This window comes from Pollachius pollachius (assembly GCF_949987615.1).
Source record: "Pollachius pollachius genome assembly, chromosome: 3".
Taxonomy (NCBI): Eukaryota; Metazoa; Chordata; class Actinopteri; order Gadiformes; family Gadidae; genus Pollachius; species Pollachius pollachius.
The window spans coordinates 8129650-8144649 of record NC_136936.1 but is presented as its reverse complement, the minus strand read 5'-3'; the positions used below and the strand labels follow the sequence as shown (position 1 = coordinate 8144649).

The 15000-nt window shown below is 46.9% G+C and overlaps 5 protein-coding genes across 7 annotated transcripts in view; 1 reads left to right on the top strand and 4 right to left on the bottom strand.

Moving 5' to 3' along the window:
• LOC307073714 (arf-GAP with coiled-coil, ANK repeat and PH domain-containing protein 2) overlaps nucleotides 1-1612 on the bottom strand; it is a 20486-nt gene extending 18874 nt beyond the window's left edge. For both annotated transcript variants that reach the window (XM_079733658.1, XM_079733657.1), the window contains exons 1-5: nucleotides 1370-1612; nucleotides 913-970; nucleotides 596-715; nucleotides 302-355; nucleotides 153-211 (exon numbers count right to left, since the gene is read on the bottom strand). In XM_079733658.1, coding sequence (XP_079589784.1) covers nucleotides 153-211; nucleotides 302-355; nucleotides 596-715; nucleotides 913-970; nucleotides 1370-1422 — 344 coding nt within the window. In that variant the 5' untranslated portion in view covers nucleotides 1423-1612. The remainder of the gene's footprint in view (nucleotides 1-152; nucleotides 212-301; nucleotides 356-595; nucleotides 716-912; nucleotides 971-1369) is intronic.
• A 230-nt stretch (nucleotides 1613-1842) lies between these two features.
• tsen34 (TSEN34 tRNA splicing endonuclease subunit) lies at nucleotides 1843-4510 on the bottom strand. Its single transcript, XM_079733311.1, has 4 exons — nucleotides 3987-4510; nucleotides 3610-3748; nucleotides 3126-3410; nucleotides 1843-2784 (listed from the first exon to the last, which is right to left on the bottom strand). Exons 1-4 carry the CDS (start codon nucleotides 4314-4316, stop codon nucleotides 2594-2596), a joined length of 945 nt encoding a protein of 314 aa, XP_079589437.1. The 5' UTR covers nucleotides 4317-4510; the 3' UTR covers nucleotides 1843-2593.
• A 656-nt stretch (nucleotides 4511-5166) lies between these two features.
• eif2a (eukaryotic translation initiation factor 2A) lies at nucleotides 5167-11134 on the bottom strand. Of its 2 annotated transcripts, none has more exons than XM_079731409.1 (16): nucleotides 11091-11134; nucleotides 10433-10502; nucleotides 10268-10339; nucleotides 9992-10110; nucleotides 9756-9855; nucleotides 9207-9289; nucleotides 9018-9091; nucleotides 8737-8881; nucleotides 8301-8417; nucleotides 7881-8037; nucleotides 7525-7609; nucleotides 6607-6939; nucleotides 6330-6440; nucleotides 6072-6188; nucleotides 5882-5947; nucleotides 5167-5659 (listed from the first exon to the last, which is right to left on the bottom strand). In XM_079731409.1, exons 1-16 carry the CDS (start codon nucleotides 11110-11112, stop codon nucleotides 5600-5602), a joined length of 1731 nt encoding a protein of 576 aa, XP_079587535.1. In that variant the 5' UTR covers nucleotides 11113-11134; the 3' UTR covers nucleotides 5167-5599. The 2 variants fall into 2 exon arrangements, with proteins under 2 accessions (XP_079587535.1, XP_079587536.1); XM_079731410.1 differs by lacking the exon at nucleotides 11091-11134 and adding an exon at nucleotides 10922-11048.
• A 391-nt stretch (nucleotides 11135-11525) lies between these two features.
• Nucleotides 11526-12796, top strand: LOC307072249 (stress-associated endoplasmic reticulum protein 1-like). The gene is made up of 3 exons (XM_079731477.1): nucleotides 11526-11724; nucleotides 11980-12055; nucleotides 12330-12796. Exons 1-3 carry the CDS (start codon nucleotides 11641-11643, stop codon nucleotides 12368-12370), a joined length of 201 nt encoding a protein of 66 aa, XP_079587603.1. The 5' UTR covers nucleotides 11526-11640; the 3' UTR covers nucleotides 12371-12796.
• Nucleotides 12797-13489: 693 nt separating this feature from the next.
• Nucleotides 13490-15000, bottom strand: part of mmp23bb (matrix metallopeptidase 23bb) — a 6088-nt gene continuing 4577 nt past the window's right edge. The window contains exons 7-8 of the mRNA XM_079731667.1: nucleotides 14416-14542; nucleotides 13490-13908 (exon numbers count right to left, since the gene is read on the bottom strand). Of these exons, the coding sequence (XP_079587793.1) occupies nucleotides 13722-13908; nucleotides 14416-14542 (314 nt within the window). The 3' untranslated portion in view covers nucleotides 13490-13721. The remainder of the gene's footprint in view (nucleotides 13909-14415; nucleotides 14543-15000) is intronic.

Below are 15000 nucleotides of genomic sequence, written 5' to 3'. Positions count from 1 at the left end.
ACTTTGTTCATCACCTCCCGCATCATCACCACCACCACCACCACCACCACCACCACCACCACCACCTTGATCGTCATCAACACAAACATCATCCCCACCAAGTGTGTGTCTTCCTGGTTCACGTACAGTAAAAACCCATGTGTGTGTCTTACTGGTTTAAGAGGCTGGTAAGCTGCTGGTTGATGGCTCTCTGGGTCTGATCCAACAGAATCTAAGGAAAACACAAACACCTCCATCAGAGTGAGTGAGTGAGTGAGTAAGTAGTTAAATAAAAAATACTGTGAGTGTACTTAGTACTCACTGTGTGGAAGTTGACCATCTCATTCAGGCCCTGGTTAAATTGCCTCAGACAATTCTAAAATACACAAGAGAAACAAACTAATTACAGGCCAGAAAAATACATTGATTCTTACTCGAGAGGTAGCAATACCAATGAGACAAATACTACTAATAATAGTACTATGAGCTTCAATATTAATTGAGGCTACAAGGAACCCTGTTGGTATTTATCTAATGCATGCATTAATATAAATGAAATGTAATATATATATCAAATTCGAGCGATGTATATTAACAATAGTTCTGTGGTTCCTACCGCTATTGAATCTTCCTTCTTGTGGAGCCCTGAAAGCTCTGCCAGACTGGACACAAACAGCTGGTTGGCTGTGCTGTACACTTGTCCCGCCTCCACCATGGTAGAGCAGCACTTCTGTACCTATTGGTCGGATTACAATTCAATATACCATAATAATCTGCAGAAAACATTACGTGTGGTTCTCAGTCTAAAAGTAATATTAATAAGGGTAATCCTCATAATAACAATAGGTATACACAGGTACTCCACTATTATTATTATTATTATTATTATTATTATTATTATTATTATTATTATTATTAGGTATTCACCAATACCTTATTTATTTGCAGCTCCAGAACAGCAGCATCCGATTCAAACTGATCCACCGCCAACCTAGAATAACAAATAGTTAAACCTGTGATAACTAGATGAACAATCTGGACAAAACTAGGATAACAACCGTATTCATAAATTAACTAAATGGAGGGACCAGGTCCCTCTCTACGTGAAGGATGGAGGAATAGCATAACAGGCCATCTGCATTCTCCATGGGAGCATAAAGAGGACCTTGACAGCATTTATTTTGATGATTTGCAAAATTTGAAAACGTTGTACTTCAAGATAGACTTTAACGCAAAACGTCGAAAGACTCGACTGAGGCAGCTAGGGGCCGACTGTGACACAAAACGTAGAGGGTCTAAAAACTAGACTTGCCAAGCCACAGACAGGCCCCTTGCCAACCCACAGGCCCCGGTGGTGCAGCTGGGGGCTATTTGGATGGAGAGGACTCACCTGAACACAGGGGAGTCTTGCAGACACTCTTCAAAGTCCAACAACACTTCCATGATGTTTCTTGTCTTGGGAGTTGTTGAGAAGCTAGAAACACATCATGGAGGCTTTGACTGTGTCGCGTTCTATAGTCTATAACACTTTATAGTAGTGTAGCAGTTGTACTACGGTACTTGCAGCTCAAACGCCGTACAGACCATAACAACGCATTGTAATTTCTGTAAATCGATAAGCATGCAGTGCGGCTGCGAGTAACACCGTGCTGCTGTCCACTTCCTGATCCTCGAAGAGTCGGAGGAACGAGCTTCACCTAGAGGACAGGAGGAATTCCTTCGCCCGCTCAATCCCTGCCCGCAATACAACCGAGAGAAACAGCGTTCACCTTATTTCTCGATGTGTCCTTTATTACACTACTTCATATATCCGAAGAAATACCTTTTGTTTTATTATTTGATCGCTCACAATTAGAGAAAACAGTAACAGCCTCTAGGGAGAGACCAGAAGAATATTTCACAACAGTGAAAAAAAAGAAGAAAAAAAAGAAGTTGATCCGGTAAACTAATATTTGAAGATGTTGAAGACGGAGGGCGGGGTTGGTTTGGTCGGATTGTTATTAGGATCAGAGCTTAATCATTAGTCAACTATAAATCATCTGTGTAATCTGTTTTTATATCAGTTTCATAATTCATTCCACACAGATTCACCCATAGGCACTGAAACCAACAAGCACATTCATATTGCTGCACAAATATTTGTTGTGCAGTTTCAATTATCGGCTCACAGAATCCTAATACCTACATCATATATATGAAACTTTCACCATATTTCATAATGGCAAAACAGTTTACTCTAAATAGATTGATTTATAGATGAACAGATTGGTAGATTAAAGCATGCAGGTGAGAAAGTTGTTTTAATAGCAGAGCTTCACACGTGCTCATCGGGGATCATTCTCCACGGCCCCATGTCGGCTCCAGTCCTGAGGTCCGGTCCTCAAAAACCTTTTCAACTTGGGACCCAAAAGACAACGTCAGTGTGTCCATTGGACCAGTCCCCCAACCTCTGAACACTCAGAGTGGATCGCACAAGAATGTGTGATCCTCAACCAAAGATCCTCCGTTCGGATGGTCTCAGTGTTCTGTGGGTTGTCAGGTCGCGACCTGCCTCCACGTGGATCATGGTCCATTAGGGTCCCGAAGCATGCGTAAGCTGTTCCAGAACCGTCCATTAGACCATCCCGCTCCACTGCAGGGAGGTGTAGTGGACCGGGCCCGCGGGGCCCCCCGGGGAACACAGCAGGACCGTTTTCTTCACGTTGGAGCCCAGGCGTGCCACGGCCAGAACGTCCACCAGAGGGAGCTGCTCATCCAGAGCCACACACACCGCGATGAAGTGAGCATGGAAGCGAAGGGGGTCACCTGGACAACAGGAAGTCACATCATAACACGGATAGGAAGTTAGGATTTGTGAGACTTGGTGCAGGATAGTGTAGTGGTTTCCCCATCCTACCTGCAGGCATCCTAGAGCAGGATGCCCCCTTATCCCTTCCTTCTGCTTACTACCCGGTCACTTTACTGTCCAAACCCTACCTGCCCCTTAATGACCCGTCTCTGTACTGTCCAACCCTTACCTTAATGACATGGATCGGAATTCACTGTAGGTTACTTTGGATGAAAGTGTTCAGCTAAATAAAAAGATAGTTGTGCATCTAATAATAGTGATCGTCAGATCAGTGTCTCCAAGGTGGAGCTCCGCCCACCTGGGTAGACCAGGAAGTCTCCACCGAACTTCCCAGCAGAGGTGATGTAGTATCCTCTCTGCCTCAGGTCCCGGAAAACCTGGAAGCGGCTCTCAGAGCGGGGGGCCCTCTGGGAAGAGCCAGGCTGGGCGGAGCTGAGGAGGGTGCGTTCGTCTGAGCAGTGGCTCAGCCCCACCCGGGCGGTGCGGAGCTGGACGGCCACGGCAGAGCGGGGAAAGACGAAGCTCTGGTCCAGCACCTCCAGACGCCCAAACATGCCCCCGTCGGGCTGGGACGTCCCACCACCTGCACTTACAGAGGATTAATTTACAGGCATTGACGACCCTCTCCCCATGCCCCTCTCCTGCTCATCTCTCCTTCTCCGCCCCCTCACCTCTGCTCCTCCCCCTCACCTCTCCTCCTCCCCTCTCCTCATCCTCCCCCTTAGCTCCTCCTCCCTGCTTCAGCATAATTTCCATGGTTACTGTGTGGTTTCCGTGGTAACCTTGCTTGGCTCCCCCCATCGCCCTGAGGAGCGCTGACTTCCGTTCCTCCAGGGCCAAGATGCTCTGAGCCTCAAAGCTGCTCCTCTGCTCCTCCTCGTAGCACTCCATCTGCGCCTGCTGCACCTCTCCTTCACTATTCTGCCAGGGACAACAAAACAAACAGACCCAAATATACACACAAAATATATTATACACAAAACATTCCTATAGTACACACAAGTATAAATAAAGTTAACACATTGGTTGAAGTGATTTTTTTCAATCAATATTTTCAATGCTTATACTAATCCCTCAGTGGCTATCCATTCAATCCAAGAGCTGCAGCGGCGTGAAAATTAATATTCGCACATCCCACATGCCCTGCCAATTAGCCTACCGGTGCAGAACACTCTAGGTCGTCCCCCAATGCCTGTTTCTCAAGCAGGAGCCGGAGCTCCTCCTGGCCGAGCTGCAGCGGTCGGCCCAGCCGCCCGTTCTGTCTCGGCTGTCGGGGCAGAGCGCCCACCAGGCTGCCAACCACACCTGCCTCCCTGGCCGCCCTGACGGCCGCTGTCCGCCAGACGAGAGCCGTGGAGCCGCATAGATGGATGCCGATGAGCGGATGGGGCCGTCGGCTAGTGCTGTCTCCACCTCCCCCGTCCTGCAGTGGTTCGACCACATGCTGTCCCGGTGTTGAAGTCAACTCGGCGGTCGGCGTCGCATCCATAACCCGGTCCGGCTCACCAAGGGCTGGAAAGCCCTTCCCACGTGGGTACCCACCAGGCCAAAAACAGGGGTTACTTTGTTGTTTTAATCTTTGATATCCCACTTCTTTTAGCTCCAGATATTTGGTGTTTAAAAACTCAAACAGTGAGAAAATAAAGTGATAAATAAATTATTCCTTCACATCCACAACATGGTCCTTTCAAAGTAACTCCCGGATGTTTTGGAATTGTCGAAGTTGGAATTGACGTGTGGCACATCCCGGGATGGGCGGAGCGTGCCTAAAACCAACACAACCTCGCCGTAATACCGGGCCTCGTCGGACGCCATAACGAACGCACCCAGGCCATGATTAACCAATCGAATGCAGCGACACAATGAATGACAGTAAAAAGCACAAATGACGGTGCGCCAATACTGAGCATCCAACAATAAAAGAGAACATAACACTAGAAAACGAATGAATCTCAAGTTAACAAATTGCGACATGTATTATACGTTATTCACAAACCCTTTTTCAAATATTTGTTCTGTCCTTATCCGTGCAGTTTAATATGTATTGTTTGGATGATAGTTCTACATATTCATAACATTACTTGAATTTATTCTGATTCTAAGGGCACTTTTCATTACTGTGGTGGCCTCCACAAGAGCAGTGTAGGGCACCAACTGCCGGTTCTATATCAAGCCTCATTTACTTCTACACTTTGGCTTGATGGCTAAAAGTCTCTCTCTGCCCATCACCATCTTTACAGTTTATTGTGGTTGACCGGTGAGGGGGAACGTGTGGCAGGCTTGGTCTGGGGTAGCAGCTGATGAGGTTCCAGGTTGGGACTCAGAAGAAACAGACTTCATTAACAAAGAACTTCATTTATTATGAATGAACATAACCGCAACGGTCTTACTCCTCTGTGAACTTGGGGGCAAGGCAGCCCATGATGGTGGGCAGGAGGAGGAATGATGCTGGGCAGGAGGAGGTGATGAGGAGTTGGGCAGGAGGAGGTGACGAGGAGCTGGGCAGGAGGAGGTGATGGGCAGGAGGAGTTTAGGAGCAGGAAGAGGTGATGATGATGGGAAGAAGGAGGTGATGGTGATGGGATAGAGGCGATGGTGATGGGCAGGAGGAGGTGACGAGGAGCTGGGCAGGAGGAGGTGATGGGCAGGAGGAGTTTAGGAGCAGGAAGAGGTGATGATGATGGGAAGAAGGAGGTGATGGTGGTGGGAAAGAGGTGATGGTGATGGGAAAGAGGTGATGGTGATGGGCAGGAGGAGGGGATGAAGTCACTCTTACACACACAACACCTCCAATGCCTGCAGTACCTCCTCCTCCTTCTCCAACTTGTCCAACTAGAGGAGATACAAACAGTAAACATCCATCACTATCCCTCCATCATTCTGTTTAATCCTTCAAATCCCTCCATCATTCTCTCATCTCCATCATCCTTCCACCATTGTGTCTCTCCTCTAACATCCCTCCACAAACCTTTTCTCCTATATCATCCATACATTCTTCCTGACTAAATATGAGATCACAGAATGAAAGATGGTAATTATGAGACGGTGACTCACCTGGTTCTTCTGCAGAGTCTTGCCAGATGCCTGCTGCTCCTTCAGCTCTTCGATCGCCTTGAGTTTCTGTTGACCCATTTTACTAATCAATCATCATCTAGGTGTTCTCAGTATTTTAGGAGTTCCAACTGTGTAGGTGTATTGTAAGTGTTTAGTATTCTAGCGTTCTTATTCTAAGTCAGTTCCCTACCTTCTTTAGGTTCTTGATCTTCTTGTCTGTTTCAGGGTCTCCACAGCTCTCAGCTGATTGGCTGTTGGGATTGGGGGCGGAGTTTGAATGGGGCTCCGGAGCGTCAGGCTTTGCCTCCTTTTTACCAGAAAAGAGAAAAAAAAAAAACTTCCTTTAACAACCATAGCCTTTTTAACCAGTAACAGATCAGTTCCCAGTACAATTAAGTAGAATGTTGTACTTCACTGCAGTTCTTAGTAGAACCAGTAGAAGACTTGCCTGTTTTGAGGCCTTCTTGGCTTCTCTCTTCTTCTGGTTCTTCAGGGCTGCCTTGGAGACCGGCTGTCTGTCTGACCCAGGCCTCATGTCCTGGGGAGCCTCCTCTTCATGCTGCAACAGGCAAGAACAAACGCTTCAACCTGGGAAGACCTACAGGCACCACTGCCTAAAACACGGCCGGCGTCCCACCTTATCCCATCTCCCTCCATGCATCCATTGTTCTAAGCAACATACATCCACATCACCCATCCATCCAGTTAATCAGCTCTCCCCTCACCAGTTTGGTGCTGGCGGCGGCTGGTTGGTTGCGCATGGCGGGGGGGCGGTAGGCCTGGGTGGTGGTGGGCTGGGTGCTGCCCAGGGGGCTGGGGGCGGCCTGGTACTTCACCGGTCGCTCGGGGAAGCGTCCGGCCGGGGACGGCTGCCACCGCACCTCCCAGAGCTCTTTCCCTGCCGGCGTCTCCTCCTTGTGGAGCAGGGTGCCGGTGTAGTGCCAGATCTTGTAGCCGTTGCTGACCCGCAGCCGCGGAGAACACGTCGCCGTGACAATGTGCTCCCCGTCGGGGCACCAGGAGAAGTGGGTGGAGTCCGGCACCTGGGGCTTAGATACCTGATTGGAACGGAGGCGGCGAGTAAGTTCTAGACACATCCCTCCATGGTCTCCTACTCTCCCATTTCCCGGTAAACGACACTGGGATAACATTTCAGGCACTGCTAGTAATTTTGACAAGTCACACATGCAGCTACGTTTAGAAAAATGTCCTTCTTGCGCCCCATTCACACATGGCATAGCAATGTCGGAGTAGATTGGCCAAGGCACAGTCCAGCAGATGGCAGTAATGCCACATGATGGCGGTAATGCAAAGGAGCTCCGTATTTCAGAAACTTGTTTGCAAACAAAAATCGGTATCAATATCGTTATTGGACCATAAAGCATCAACAAGTCGCTGATTTAAATACACTGTCAGCGGATATCATCGAATACCTCATTGCCGGGAGACAAATTTCATCAGATCAGTGTTGATTATTTTGTTCGCTCCAAGCAAGAGCGTCTAGGGTATTATCGGCTTATCGTCAGTGAAAATCTGAAATTTGTCATTTTTTTGTACAACATCCAAGCACTTTCATGTTGCAACTCCCCCGAGGCCTCCCTCCCCCAGGCTCCTCCCATTAGGCTCCTCCCCCACTACCTTACCTGTTTGTATTTCTTGACATCCCAGACCTCCATCTGACCCCGAAGGTTTCCAAAACCAGCCAGCACCAGGATGTTGCCCTGGGGACTGATCACAACAAGCAAAAGCTGTTAGAACCAGTTAACACCATTCGAGACCGGTTAGAAACAATCAGAATCTTACCAAACCAGGTCACACCACACAGAAACATTTAGAACCAGTAGAATCCAGTCACAATCACTTAAAGTAAATCGGAAGTGTGATTAAGTAGTTCGAACCAGTTAGAAGAAGTCAAGATCGGTTAAAACATGTCAGAACCTGTGTCAGGTGGTCAAATATATTTGAACCATCATCTGTGGAGAGTTGTTTGTGATCCGACCTGTAGTAAGCAGCGTTGCGTGGTCCGGTACCGAAGTCAAAAACGGGGTCACACTTGAGGTTGTAGACGGTGGCCTTGGCCGGCATGAAGCCGTAGACCACGCAGAACTCAGTGGAGGTTGGGCTCCACACCACGTCGTAGATGGGCCCGTTCTTCGCTGTTCAAAAAAGCCAAGACAACTGCTAGAGAAGCACTGCGCAAACTAGCATGCTCATTCTGTCTCATTTACATTGTTTGATGTCAGCTGTGGGGGGGATGTTAGTGGGCGATGATGTCATGTGGGGCGATGAGGCAATGTGTACGGCAATGCCATCACGTTAAGCGTGAAGACGTCATTTGTAGGGGGATGATATGCGTCAGGTGATGAGGTTATGTGTCGCACACCGACATCGATAGGGCGGTGAGGGGCCGTGTACTTACGTAGTTGAACAACAGCACCCTCTCCTTTGATGTCGAGGTAGTGCAGATTCTGTTCTCCGTAGTATGAAGCTCCTGACTTATCAACATCCACACTGGCCGTTACCAGCACCGCTGTGCCTGAACACACACAGGGACACGCACGCCATTTAGGAAGTTGGGTGGTGGTACAGAGAGAAAGACTAAAGGGGTTGGTTGCAGGGACAGACAGGTGGTTGGAAGGTTGTACAGACAGAGAGGTAGAGGGGTGGACCATACAAACAGACAGACAGACAGTTAGAGGGAGGTCCAGACAGACAGACATACAGAGGGTGGTCCACCCAGATAGAGACGGCAGTCCGGACAGACTGTAGTCAAGAAATATTAAATTTAAATTTAAATACAGCTAGAGGTTAGTCCAGACAGACAGAAGGCCAGACAGGTAGAGGGTAGTCCGGACCTTTTTTGTTCCATTCCATGGAGACTCGGTCGGCCTTGAAGAAGCTCTTGTTGGCCAGGGCGGCGCTGGGACCACCAAAGTTGGGGTACTGGTAGAGACGCACAAAAGAGGGGGCTCCCTTGCTGCCCGGTACGCAGACCGCCACCTGCAAGAACACAACACCACATCCTGAACCCCTGGGCACTGAACCCCAAAGTCTCTAGTGCAGATATCCAGGTGTGCCTGGGGGATTTAACCTCCGATACTACTTTGGGATGTTGGGGGGGGGGGGGGGGGGGTACCTTGCTGGGTTGAGCTCCTGGAGACAGGATGTAGTCTGACACCTTCTGCATGTGAAGCTTGTTAGCGATGGTGTCTGAAAACACACACAGAGTCAATCAGACGGACAGAGACATACAGATAAGAGGATCTTAGACAGATGGAGAGACAGAATATATATCAGACAGACAGATTGTGTATCAGGATCTTACTGAAGTCGTTATTTTCAAAGAAGTGCAGCTCATTGTTGACACTCCTCACAGCAATCTTCTCATCCTCGGACCAACAGGGAGACCTTAACAGACACAAGCACAGACGCATGTGTAAGCATACTAGTTACGTAAGCTTCAGTGTCATACCATGCTCGTCCCGTTAGCCCCAGTGTCATACCAAGCTAGTCCCGTTAGCCCCAGTGTTGGAACATGCTAGTCCCGTTAGCCCCAGTGTTTGAACATGCTAGTCTTATTAGCCCCAGAGTTTGAACATGCTAGTCTCATTAGCCCCAGTGTTTGAACATGCTAGTCTCATTAGCCCCAGTGTTTGAACATGCTAGTCTCATTAGCCCCAGTGTTTGAACATGCTAGTCTCATTTGCCCCAGTTTTTGAACATGCTAGTCCCGCTAGCCCCAGTGTTTGAACATGCTAGTCTCATTAGCCCCAGTGTTTGAACATGCTAGTCCCGTTAGCCCCAGTGTTTGAACATGCTAGTCCCGTTAGCCCCAGTGTTTGAACATGCTAGTCTCATTAGCCCCTGGTCTCACCAGCCCTCAAGCTTCTTCTGGTACAGCGATTTGAGCAGTGCTCCTGTCTGGACGTCCCACAGCTGGAGGTTAGGGTCACCCTGGGGGTTATCTGCTGTCGCTACACACACACACACACACACACACACACACACACACACACACACGCACACACAAAAGAGTTGCTGTAGGTACAGATATTGATGACATCAGTGAGCGGAGCAGCTCTAGGAGCTAGGATGGGACATTGGACGTACTGCTGTATGGTTGCCAGGTAACCAGGATGGTGTTCAGAGGAGAGAACTGGAGCATTGTTGTTTTAGGAAGATCCAACGCCTGCAGTACCTCACTGTCCTTTGACCTGAGCACACTGACCCTGAGAGAGACAGGTAGACAGACCGATTGAGACACAGGTAGAGAGAAGGCAGTTGACAGACAGACAGGTTGACAGGTAGAGAGATGGGCAGGTAGAGAGTCAGACGGTCAGTCAGAGCTACAGTGTGTGGAGCAGACAGGGCATGTGGGCCTCTTACTTCTGTCCGTTGCCCCAGCCGAAGAGACTGCCATCTTTGCTGAACGACATGACCCGGCCCTGACGAGGGTCTCTGAGGGAACACACACACGGGGGAGTCAGACAGTTGGACAGACAGCTAAGATGTGAAGGACAGACAGGTAGACAACAGGAGAGCTATAAGGACCTGGGGAAGGCGGGGTCATCCCGGCAGACTGGAACTCCCTGCAGCATTGACGTTCCATCTGACCCACGAACTGAGGAGCAAACACAGCACTCTGGTTACCTCACTAACTACACAGCACGCTGGTTACCTCATTTACTAACTCACTACACAGCACTCTGGTTACCTCACTAACTAACTAAACAGCACTAGATGTACGGACCTCCAAATGTTGGATACCTGTAGAAAAGTGTCTGGTAAGTTGGATAACTTACCGGACACTTGTGACTATTTAGCCAGATCAAACTGGATGTTTAGAACAGGACCTTCAGTTGATGGATAAATGGAGAGTGACTAACTAACTTAACTGAGACTCTTTTACTATTTAACCAGATCAAACTAGAAGTTTAGAGCAGGATCGCCGAGTGACGGTTGGCTACCAGTAGACAAACCTAACGTACCAGACTCTTAAACCAGTAGTTTAGAATGGAAGAGTATCTAGAGTGGATTAACCTGCCATGTGTCACATGGACCACAGTCCGGATCCCGCCACATGACTGCTGCAAGTCGATCTCCTGACTCTCTTCCCCTACCCAGGCACCGCTACCGCTAGCCGGGCTCCACACCACAACATATCACTACATCGGAAAATTGAAGGTGTATAAATGTGTATTTTAGAGACCTGCGAGCATGGGGGCCGCCATGTTGACTGTACCGGAAGCAGAACCGTGTGGAATGGACGTGTAGAGAAAGGGGGCGTTTCATTCTATGCCACATCGGCAAAAACTATAAAATATATAATCTATTACAATTCAATATGAAACTTATTGTCTTTGTTTTAAAAACAATGTAAATATTTAAACTGTGTTAAAAATGTGTTATTTTTTTATTTAACTATTAAGACTTGAAATATCTTTACTGTTTTGCTCGTTTTGTTTTGTTGTGTTTTTTTTGTATTTTTAAGGATATGAAAAATGAACAACCGAATCGCACTCGTATTAAAATCCGGTTGATAAACATTATGTTGAATAGTTATTTGAAAGTACAAAAGGCGTTAACTATACAAAGTGTGTGTTGTGGATTCTCCGAGTGACACGACCACAGACGGTGGGCGGGGCTTGGAGTGTAGACGTATACAAGTTGGAGTCCGCGAAAGGCCTCTTGTCTCGCTTCCTCACGTCCTATCCACTCCTCAACATCTCAACTACTTCAACAACTATTCGTTTTCAACCATGGTGGCTAAACAGAGGATCCGGATGGCCAACGAGAAGCACAGCAAGAACATAACTCTGAGGGGGAATGTTGCCAAGTCCACGGTAGGTTACAATGCATCCACGGTATGTGACAATATACCCACGGTAGGATAAGAAGCATTCAGGGTGGGTTACAATATGTCCACAGCTAGTATGAGCTAGATCAAGTTTATATGTAAACTACTTGTTTCAATCTTGGTTATATTTAATTTGCTGCCAATGTGTGATTAAGTGAAAGAAACAGAACGGAAACTACTTGAATATTGATTTGTGTGTGTGTGTGTGTGTGTGTGTGTGTGTGTGTGTATGTGTGTGTAGAGGAATCTCGGGGATGATAAAGGTGTGGTTGGACCCTGGTTGTTGGCCCTCTTCATCTTCGTGGTGTGTGGATCAGGTATGTCATCTTTCATAACATTACAACACTAAACTATTTCTATCAAAACGATGGGAAAATGCTCGTATAGTAGTTGCATGGCTAAAGTTTGTGTGTGTGTGTGTACAGTGTACTTTGTGTGTGTGTGTGTGCCTGTTGACAATCTGAAGGTGAAGGTCCACCAGACTATCAGCACACATTTGGCTTGTTGTCATGGCGACTCCAGCTGTACTATATGCAATGTGTCTGTGTGTGTGTGTGTGTTGTTGTTGACCATGTTGTGTTTGTGTGTCAGCCATATTCCAGATAATCCAGAGCATCCGTATGGGTGCTTAGAGTGACCTCATCTCTTGGCGGGGGGGCCATGGTGGTGACCAAAGGATCCTGGTTCTCTAATTCATGTTGAATTTACATTTGTACACACCTTCCCGTCGCCATGGTTACGCCAGACCATGATATTCCAAAGACTATGGGGGTTCAAGGAAAGTTCTCCCAAAATCAACTTGATCATCATCATCATCGCCATTGTCTTCTTCATCATCATCATCATCATCAATGTCTTCGCCACCATCATCATCTTCTTCATCTTCATTCCCTGAGGTCACTGGGACCTGAAGCTGCGAGCAGCTGTTCCACAAGCTACGACAACGTCATGTCAAACCAAATCCTGTTTTTTGTTTCAACAGTAAATGACAATACATCATGTGAATCCATGACGTTTAGTGAGAAGGAAGTGATGACGTAATAAAGGTTCACATTGCTGCCTTGTTCTCTTCCTCTTTGTTTTGGATGTCAAAAAAACGTTTACGTTTTAGGCGTTTAAAAGTAGACCAAACAAACTTTACCCATAGCAGCCAAACTGAGAAAACTATTCAAATAATGCATCCAGTGAGTAGAAAGCTAGCTATTAACAAAAACAAACATAGGTCAAAATAAAAGGATCAGCTGTTTGAACCTCTGATCAACGAAAGGGTTATTGATAGCATGTTGACTCCAATTCTGACGCAATCAGACTATTAAAGTCAAGTAATAATATTAAATCGAACGACTGGATGTCCCTTTAATCACATCGTGTTCAAAGCCCACTTGTCAGAAGGACCGCCTTATACTGTGAGATTGCTGTAACTGAGTTGTATCAGCAGATTATGTAAACACCGCCACCGGGTGGTGATATATTATATAGCATGATAACGTAACATTTTATGTATTCAAAGCTTATTACGTGAACGATAGCTAAATGTTTAGCTTGTAAATCATTAAGAAGATAATTATGGCGAACTCTATTGTTGCTTTTAAGATAGTATGATTAAGTTATCTTGGAGCGATGATGTATTAAATATATGATATATCATAATCCATATATGAAATAGTGGAAAGGTTGACAGGAGACGCACCAGTGGATAAGGTTTATTTTATGAATGATTCAGACCTGATGGAGTTCACAGAGTACTCCTCTTGACACGCCCACATTCGTATAAACCTTTACACACACCCCTTTACCACAAGCCACACCCACTCTGCAGGACATATTTCACACACTGTAACACAAACACACACACATACCCACAACCAGTGTATCCCACACACACACACACACACACACACACACACACACAGTTTCACACTAACACATAAACTAAACACATACACACACACACAAAAAACACACACACACACACTCGTTCTCTCAACTGTTCTGCTCAGGCTTTAGCCGGACGGCCCAGGAGTTTGCGGAGACTGCATTGCCATGGTGATGCAGGCGGCAGGTGTAGACCCCCTCTGTGAATTGGGAGGCGAGGAGACGGAGGTCGCGACCTTTCATCACCATGTGACCCGGGACCGAGGACACAAGCTGCTCCCCGTCCTTAAACCAGCTGGGAATAGTTAGAGAACTAGTTATACCAGTAGTTGAACCAGTATAACCGTTAACCAGTGCTACTAATACAAATAATATAGGAACGATAACACAAGCTGATCCAGCTAATACAGCTTGGATTACTTAAGGAACATGTTATATAAGTATATTCAGTAACTAGTTATATTCAGTTATATGCATATAACTAGTTATATGCATATAACTGAATATAACTAGTTACTGAATATACTAATATAACAAGTTTAAAGTGCAACCAATTTAATTAGTGTGCATTACTAGTTATATTTTCACAACTAGTTCTACTGTTCCTACTATACATGTTTCATTAGTATAAATAGTCAAATCAGTACTTGTTGTATAAGGATTGATAGTAAAAAAGGACTATACTAGTTAAATTAGTACAACTATTATATGTAGTACTATACTTGTTGCATTAGTACAACTAGTAAATCATGTACGATACAAGTGACATTAGTATAACTAGAATAACCAGGTGAGTTCTGACCGGACTTTGGGAGCTAGGCGAGGGTTGTTGGTTCCACAGCGGAAGCCGACGACCTTCCCCCTGGGAACCACCTTTACCTTCACGTTGCTAGGGGCAGCCGTCGGTGTGGCAACCACCTCCAGAGGTTCTACAACAGGAAGCAGACAGGGTAGATCCTTGAACCCTGTGGAGGTACTTCTGACCCAGGACCAACAGATGGTCACCATGGCTCAGGGTGGTTCCTCCAGACAGCAGGCCCTTCAGTCCAGCCTAACATAGTACTCAGCCCTGTTGGAACCCATGGGACGGAGAGGCTGTACTCCCTGTCTGGTGTACCGTAGCTGAGCTCACAGAGGGGGTGTCATTCCTGCCTGGTGTACCGTTAAAGAACTAAGATACAGGAGGTGTGCTTCCTGTCTGTCGTGCCAAAACAGAGCTCACAAGAAGGGTGTACTTCCTGTCGGTCGTACTGTAGCAGAGTTCACAGGAAGGGTGTACTTCCTGTCTGTCGTACTGTAGCAGAGCTCAGATACAGAGGGGGTACTTCCTGTCTGTCGTACTATAGCAGAGCTAACAGAGGGGGGGTACTTCCTGTCTGTCGTACTA

Coding starts and splice junctions, on each gene's coding strand:
- tsen34 (XM_079733311.1), bottom strand. CDS start 4,316: ATGGATGCGACGCCGACCGCCGAGTTGACTTCAACACCGGGACAGCAT. Junction 3,411..3,609: donor GATGGGGGGAGCCAAGCAAG/GTTACCACGGAA, acceptor CTGTAAGTGCAG/GTGGTGGGACGTCCCAGCCC. Junction 2,785..3,125: donor AGACTTCCTGGTCTACCCAG/GTGGGCGGAGCT, acceptor CCTGTTGTCCAG/GTGACCCCCTTCGCTTCCAT.
- eif2a (XM_079731409.1), bottom strand. CDS start 11,112: ATGGCGGCCCCCATGCTCGCAG. Junction 9,092..9,206: donor CTTTGAAAATAACGACTTCA/GTAAGATCCTGA, acceptor GTGTGTTTTCAG/ACACCATCGCTAACAAGCTT. Junction 7,610..7,880: donor CGCAACGCTGCTTACTACAG/GTCGGATCACAA, acceptor TGTTGTGATCAG/TCCCCAGGGCAACATCCTGG.
- LOC307072249 (XM_079731477.1), top strand. CDS start 11,641: ATGGTGGCTAAACAGAGGATCCGGATGGCCAACGAGAAGCACAGCAAG. Junction 11,725..11,979: donor GGAATGTTGCCAAGTCCACG/GTAGGTTACAAT, acceptor ATGTGTGTGTAG/AGGAATCTCGGGGATGATAA. Junction 12,056..12,329: donor CTTCGTGGTGTGTGGATCAG/GTATGTCATCTT, acceptor TTTGTGTGTCAG/CCATATTCCAGATAATCCAG.